At 46.1% G+C, this 7,722-nt stretch overlaps 2 protein-coding genes across 3 annotated transcripts in view; both read right to left on the reverse strand.

Annotated features, from left to right (window-relative positions):
• Window positions 1-1,157: 1,157 nt before the first annotated feature.
• On the reverse strand, window positions 1,158-2,369 carry LOC119314735. The gene is made up of 3 exons (XM_037589429.1): window positions 2,216-2,369; window positions 1,927-2,130; window positions 1,158-1,712 (listed from the first exon to the last, which is right to left on the reverse strand). The coding sequence occupies exons 1-3, from the start codon at window positions 2,357-2,359 to the stop codon at window positions 1,407-1,409; spliced, it is 654 nt and encodes a 217-aa protein (XP_037445326.1). The 5' UTR covers window positions 2,360-2,369; the 3' UTR covers window positions 1,158-1,406.
• A 712-nt stretch (window positions 2,370-3,081) lies between these two features.
• Window positions 3,082-7,722, reverse strand: part of LOC119318593 (protein BTR1-like) — a 5,873-nt gene continuing 1,232 nt past the window's right edge. The window contains exons 1-8 of one of the 2 annotated variants that reach the window (XM_037593175.1): window positions 7,709-7,716; window positions 6,088-6,326; window positions 5,901-6,001; window positions 5,412-5,605; window positions 4,951-5,102; window positions 4,092-4,217; window positions 3,642-3,703; window positions 3,082-3,563 (exon numbers count right to left, since the gene is read on the reverse strand). In XM_037593175.1, coding sequence (XP_037449072.1) covers window positions 3,476-3,563; window positions 3,642-3,703; window positions 4,092-4,217; window positions 4,951-5,102; window positions 5,412-5,605; window positions 5,901-6,001; window positions 6,088-6,156 — 792 coding nt within the window. In that variant the 5' untranslated portion in view covers window positions 6,157-6,326; window positions 7,709-7,716 and the 3' untranslated portion in view covers window positions 3,082-3,475. Of the gene's footprint in view, window positions 3,564-3,641; window positions 3,704-4,091; window positions 4,218-4,950; window positions 5,103-5,411; window positions 5,606-5,900; window positions 6,002-6,087; window positions 6,327-7,708; window positions 7,717-7,722 lie in introns of those variants that run through there. The other variant, XM_037593174.1, reaches the window with a different exon arrangement.

Here is a 7,722-nt window from a genome sequence, read left to right on the forward strand (position 1 = left end):
AAACTCAGTGGCTCCAGCGTTGGTAGAAAACTGAATCTTTCTACTAGGCATTCCAAAAAGAACCAGCCCTAGTATCTTTTCCCACATTTCTCATCTTCTTGCAAGATGCGGCACTATCTGCTGCAAGCTTGCATATTTGATTGTTTTTGAGGATTGTGGAAAGTGCATTACACACGTGTAAATTTGCAGTACACAATAGTCCATAATGTACATTACACATAGGCGTAAATTACTTTGGACAATAGTACAAAATGAAATAAACATAAGTGTAAAATGCAATGGAGAATATTCATAGAGATATATCCAACAGAGTTCTAGTTTTGAAGATTAATTTGGACCCTTTATCTGAGAGTTGGTGCTTTTAAAATATTCAAAACAGGGTATGATAAGGCTGCAAGATATCTGTGGCACTCAAAAACTTGGGGGAAAAAAGATTGCAAGAGAGATTGCAAGAGAGATTGCAAGAGTTTGAATCGATGAATAAAAAAAAGGACAGCTATCCTAGCATAGCATCTGGGTGGATGGCCAGAGAGAAGCGTGTGAACCATAGAAATGTTCTACCTCAAGCACTGAATGGGGTTGGAAGCCGCCCTATTGCAACGCCATTGTTGCTCCTCTCACGGCACATTGCATGTGGCGTAGAGGGGGATCGAGATACGGCGGCCTTCAGCGCCACCACTGTTGGTGTATGAAGGGTGTCAGTGGCTGCCGCTGCTATTCAAGCGACGCTGCCGCTGTTGGTCCCATCCCGAGTTATGAAGTTGACAGGGAGGGGGGATGGGGGCCTCGATCCGCTATCAACAATACAGAATGGGCGCTATGGAGAAGATGTGGTGGGCGGATCGGTAGAGAAGATAGGGTGGGCGGATTTGGTGGTGCCCATTATGGGTTTGTATCCGAATTTAGACAGGTGTATGATACACAGAGCCAAACCCGACACAGATCCGATAAATCCAACACCGCACTCTAGTGTTGTAGCACGACAGCATTTCGCTGATTTCGACGGTCATCGCTATTTGCCATAGCCCGCTATTTCAATTACTGGTATTTCCGTAAGATCGCCGCATCCTTGGCCGCTTTTTACCACCTCCTTCACCCAATCACCTCCTTTGGTGGGAATAGTGGAGGAGTTCTTCCGGGATGTTACACTCGTAAAATGATCGTCGAAACAATACCAGTGAAGCTAATTAACTGAACTGAAATGGTGAAATGTACCGACCACATGATGGAGGAACAACGAAATTACCACATCTTTCTCATCTGATCTACTCCTATTAAGTGCAGTAATTATTTTATCATCACGACGTAACTGCTATACTAGTGCAACAAGGCTAATTAACAAGCTACTGGTCGATGAACGAGGATAAAAACAGGGGGCGGCCGGCGGCACCGGCGAAGCAGAGCGATCAGGTGGGGGGCAGCGCGTGGCTGCCGCTGCCGCGGGGGCCGCCCAGGAGCGCGGCGAGGAGGACGGCGTCCATGGCGGCCACGGAGAAGACCGTCGCGGCGAGGACCCCGACGCGCAGCTTCCTCCAGAAGGCCGCGCGGCGCGTGCGGAGGGGGTCGAGCTCGTCGGCGGCGGCCTCGGCGAGCGCGGTCAGGAGGCATCTCGAGCGCGCGCTCAGGCCCCGGGCACCCCGCAGCTCCGCCAGGACCAGCTCCATCTCCGTGAGGACGGTGGCGGTGGCGTCGGGGTCGGCGGGACGTGCGACCTGCAAGACGACGATGAGGAATTCGAATCTCAGGAAACAAGTTGCACAAACGAGTCCAACTCAAATTCAGATTAATTAGACTTGAGGACCGACGAACCCCACGAGCCCGAGAGCGCTCGAGATCAGACGAATCGGAGCCCAAAATCGCGGCGCGGACTGAATTTCAACCAGCAGTGAGCCGGAATCGGCCGGGGAGCAGGCGAGGCGCACGCACCTGGGTGAGGGCGGGGGCGGGGATCGCGTCGTGGGGAGGGACGGAGACGACGGTGGAGGAGGAGGCGTCGTCGTCGGGGTCGGGGAGGTCGAGCGGCGGCGCGAGGTCGGCGACGGCGAGGCCCTCGGGCAGCGCGGGGTCCGGCTGCTGCTGCGCGGCGGAGGCGGCGTCGTCGTCGTCGTAGGTGAGGAGCTTGCCGGCCTCCTGGAGAGCAGCGGGAAGAAGGTCATCGATCAGGCGCGCGGCGCGGGTGATTGAGGGGAGGCGGTGGTGCAGGAGGTTAGGTTACCTTGGCGAGGTCGCGGGCGGGGGGCGCGGACGAGGAGGAGCCCACGGAGCTGCGGTTGGCGGGGGTGGTGGCGGTGACGGCCTTGGCGCCGGAGGAGGAGCGGGGGCGCGGGGTGTGGACGGCGCCGCCGTGAGGCTTGGCCATGGTGATGGTTGTCTCGGAATGGAGCGGTGGGTATTAGAACCTGGGCTCGTCTCTCTCAACTGGACTGTTGGGTTCGACCCGGGTCGGGTGCGGGTATTTATCGGCCCCACGTGTCAGTCACACTTGCTTGCTTTGGCATTGGCAAGGAAATACATGGCCTCTTTGATTCGTATGATTGAATCATGTAGGATTTTTTTTCCTGTATAAGATTCATTGCGGTATACTCCCTCCATTCCGAATTAATTGTCGCAGGTATGGATGTATCTAGATGTATTTTAGTTCTAGATACATCCATTTCTCCGACGAGTAATTTGGAACGGAGGGAGTAGTTCTTACTCAAATTCGAATAAAATTCAGCTACATTTCATCAAAAAATATCACCAAAATTTAAGTTACAAAAGACGCTCTCATTAGCATAAATTTCAAGTTACATGACTTACATGTCTGCCATATGGACGATTATGTCATTAAATTTGTATACAAAATACTTTTTCAATAGTATAAACTTGGAAGTTACGCGACTCACATAATACCAAGAATTAAGCTTTGAAATTGTGCTGTTAACCAACAAAATACTATGTATTGTGTATGATTTAAGTTATACCTTTAACTCAAATACTATTTGTCGAGCTAATGATTGAAGCTAAATCCCAAATTTTGTACACATCTTATTCACTGGAATTGTCACAAAGGGACACGGACACGAGAAGCAACAATAGTAGTAAAAAAAATCCCACCATTTTGCAGATACTAGCACTAAAGCTAGGTTGAACAAGATAAAACGAGCCTTCCAATTTACCAAAACAAGCAGAGCAGATGAGATCATCCTAGCAACAACCTCTGCGTCCCCAAAACAGGTAGCGTTTGTTTTTGTGTTATGGAGACTGTCAAATCTGTTGACATAAAGTATATGATGATTCTATTGCGGGCTGGCGGGAAAAAACACGGCTAATTTCGACTAGTTACTAGCACAACCGGACAGGACGGAATAAATAACAGCAATCATCTTCAAATTTTTCTCAAGCTCACTAAAGCTAGGGAGACAAAACAAATTCTCTCATTCCACCTAACACTCGCAAGGGCGCCTTCCATCTTTCCAGGAGATTGGATTCATCATCACCTCTCCTGACTGGCTGTCACCCTCTGCATGATCATCGCCTCGGCCGCCTGGATGGCCTCTGATGTTCCGGTTATCGTCACTTTCCTGCACCAGTGAGTGGAAATTATAAGCTTCGGTGGCCAAGAGGTGATCACAGAGCGAAGCATGGCGGTGTAATGTTACCTGTCAGATGTGCCAGCTATGAAATCGCCCCTATCTGATATCTTAATCCTGGCACCACTAGCCTGCAGCCGCACAGAATTACATGAGTTTGGTTTCCATGAAATATGGTGCACTCACACCATACAAGGCAGCAGCAGCAGCAGCAGGTTTATGCAGATTTGCCATATAAATCACAAGTTTGAAAGAGTAGTATGTTTTCTGAACCCAAATGAGGGCAGACAACATGCTCCAATGTTCCTAACTATTTATCTGCTGCAGGGAAACTACATGACCAAACGAGCACTATTAACAAGATTGCTGCAGGAAAAAATCAATATGCATTACATTATAGAACGGAGGAAGTAATATGATGCAGAAGCCTCTGCTATCTATACAATGAGCATACATGTTTGACCATGTGCAGTAAAACAACACTAATGAGGTTCAGATTCACACGGTGTAAGAAGATACCTGAATGATCTCTGTTATGTTCCTTCCTGCACGCCCTACAACTGCACCGATGTGTTCGTCAGCAACACCTATGGTGTGTGATTCTTGGGCATCATTATTAGCAGGTGATCTAACAGGTGTACCAGGCTGAAAAGTTTCAACAGAAAACCATGGTTAGAACAATTTGAAAACATATATGAGGTTAACACTACCACCCAAAAAACAAAGCAAAAAAGAAGTTGCTGCCTCAGCATACAGTTTTAGAAAATAATAAAATATATGCATAGAGAATATAGCCTGAAAGCATTAGAAGGCAAGAAAACTGGGCACATTAAATCTAACATCAAGGAGTTAGCGCACACAACATCAATCAGAAGTTCCAGCATGCACATCTCTCTTTCTCCAAAAACAAATGCTTAGTGTAATACACATTTATGCATATCTCTTTCTCCAAAACAAATGCTAGTGTAATACACATTTTATTTCCAGTGTGCTGACTAAGAAAAATAGCGTTCACAAAAAAACTGTCAGGTATCTGGAAGTGTGATATACCGTTTTATTTTTTATGGACTGCCTAATATTAGTAGCGCCAACAAAAGCTATCAGGACATAGCCATAATAAATTCATGAGATCAAATTTTGCCTTCTTGCAGTTCAAAGACTTGGATAGGATAAATGTTCTATGCACTTCCTAATGTATTACATGACTATGCAAAACAGAAAACAATTCTGTTAGAAAGCATCTCATACATATCACCTGACTCCAACATCTCTCCTCAGGTGCACAACGAAAAGAGAACACATGGTAGATCATTATCAACACAGATGGACTAGGTGTTTACAAAAAAGGTGTACACCATGCAGGACAGCAAACACGAACCTTGTTGTTTTGGTACCTTCCACCACCACCACCACCACCACCACCACCACCAGCATACCCATTAGGTCCATAGTTCACAGCATTATTATATGGCACCTGTGGAATCATATAGCCAACAGGAACAGCGGCAGGGTAACTAGGGAAACCAAGGCCTGGATATTTTGAAGTGAAGGAAATGAGTAAGAGAGAATGGTTAAGCCGTATCTCAAAAGTGAATCCATCTATAAATATCATGAATGCAAAGAGAATGTCTAGCTGCACATGCAAATATATCCCAGCATTCTCAGTTGTGACTTTTTTTTAAAATGGTGTTATGACTTCTTTTTAGAGAAGCATGATAATAAATGCAGAACATGTATTCTTCAAGCAAGAAAGGTATTATGAGAAGGCACCCATTCAAGCAAGCATGAAGCAGAGTGGTAACATTAGAACTAGAAAGTGGTGAAAATTCTAGGATTTACCTGCATATGGAAATGGGGAACTCAAATTGGGTGGGTAGTGAACATCCTCAGACAACTTGCTTAATATCAAATGTATGGCTCGCATCTGACTGTTTAAGGGTCCTGTGATAGTAACAAGCCTATCATGCAAACCAACAAAGTTGTTGTCCTGCGGTGAAATTTTGATTCCAGCATGTGAATCTTCAATGAATGACCTGAAGAGAGAGGGAACACCAACTCTCAATATTCCAGGCAACAGAAACTAAAATAAAATAAATACAAGAACAACGATGAGGCATGTCATAGAAGTCCAATCAGACCAGGCACATGAGTATTATCAAGAGAAGGACCATACAGTTCCTATTATCGTGCATCGGTTCACATATACTTCATCAGTTTTCTTAATAACAATAACATTACACCAACATTGAAAATTAAGAAAGTATCATAGTGGGGGTGAAACTTAATGACAGTATCAGAGATTAGAACAGGTTTATTGATTAGGCATACTTGATTGTTGCTCCTCCTTTACCAATAATTCCACCACATGAGCTGTTAGGAACTACAAGTCTAAATTTAGGCCTGGCTTCAGCTTCATTAGATTCTTCCCCCTGGAAAATAACAGGAGAATATCAGTTATCAAGCAATGGCAGCATGGTCTTACAGACATGACCGTTTGCAAAATAAATTGATTTACCTCAGATAAGAGTTTCTCAAGAACCAACTCCATGGCCTTAACTACTTCGTCAAACAGTCCAGAGACCATGATGATTCTGTCATTTGTACCAGGGAAAAACTCATGGCTGCGCGATAATTGAATACGAGCCCCAGACTGAGATTGGAAGTCATTAATAGTTGAACCACCCTTGCCAATAATACATCCTGCTGCTGTATTAGACACCAGAAACCTCAAATGCGTTGGCTTCTCCTTGTCATCTGAGGAGAAAAAACAACTGCAGATTCAGAATTATATGGAAGAAAGGTGAATGGCAATAGCTATAACCATGCTGTTATGAGTTCAATCATATATTTACCAAGGCCAAGGAACAGAAGCAACCCATGATGCACAACAAATAACATAGCAATTTTATAGGTTAAAAATGTGATTGCACCTAACGTCCAAAGAACCCGCATTTAATGTATAGGATTTCCATCACAAAAGGATATTTTCCATAACTTTACTGAAGTCCAGAAACAGAAGCAACCCATGATGCACAACAAATAACATAGCAATTGTATAGGTTAGTGATGTGGTTGCACCTAGAGCCCAAAGAACCCGCATGTGAGTTAGAGGGCTTTATGAACAGAAGACATTTTCCATGTTGTAGGTCACCTAAAACAGTTCAGTAGTTCAAAATGCCAACGACTGGAACAAATTTCACTATGAAACGGAAAGACCAACTCCAGCCACACACCTACTTTGCGTTCTGATACAGCTGACCATTAAATCAAGAATTGTCACACTACAAAGGTGAATGGCAGTAAGCATCCCACTACGAGTTCCAAGTCGAGAAGTACGTTAATAGTCGTCTACTCATAAATGATTTGAAGTCAAGCAGAAAGAGCAACTAACGATGCATTGTAATACACATAGCATTTTTTTAGGCAATGTAGTAAATAAACATAGCAATACCACCATGGTGAGGCCCAGCATAATTTAGTAGGTTTTGATTACTACGCGTGTTTTCCTGCGTGCACTTCCTAAAACACTAACACTTTCACCGTGCCAACAGCTGGAACAAACTGAACTAGGAAGTGGCGAGCAAAATCATCCGCCCACGAATGTCATGTTCAGAAATAAACCATAATCACGCATCTGAAACAAACTAAATAAATGTAGCTGTGCACAATCAGGCGCGCTGTAGTAGTGTGTAGTCATGTCGAAGTGTACTAAACTCTACTTGAGCGCAGGCAATACCACCGAATCAGCCAACGAACGAACCAGAGCACATTAGCCAAACCGCCCACTGAATTACTAAACCATCCCCCCTTGCAGTGCAGTGCAGCGCGGTGAACCAACCGGGCGCAGCAGCGCGTGAGGTGCAAAACAAAGGGGCTAAGCATGAATGATCCTTGGCCAGCCGTGAGCGCCTCTCGTTCCCACAACGACCGGACTGACATGGAACCGGCCGCCACCACAGCGGCCGCCCGCGCGCGCGCGCAGATCTCGGGCCCGCGGCGGGGCGCCAGGGCCCGGATCTCGCGGATCCGTCAGGCCACGGCGCCCGCGCTCGCACGCGGCGGAGCACAGCGCTCAGCTCGCATGGGGGAGAAGAGTTCGTGGGGAGGCGGGCGGCGTTTGCCAGCCGGCCAGTTACCTTCGGGCTCGGCG

Source organism: Triticum dicoccoides, chromosome 6A, assembly GCF_002162155.2.
Source record: "Triticum dicoccoides isolate Atlit2015 ecotype Zavitan chromosome 6A, WEW_v2.0, whole genome shotgun sequence".
Taxonomy (NCBI): domain Eukaryota; kingdom Viridiplantae; phylum Streptophyta; class Magnoliopsida; order Poales; family Poaceae; genus Triticum; species Triticum dicoccoides.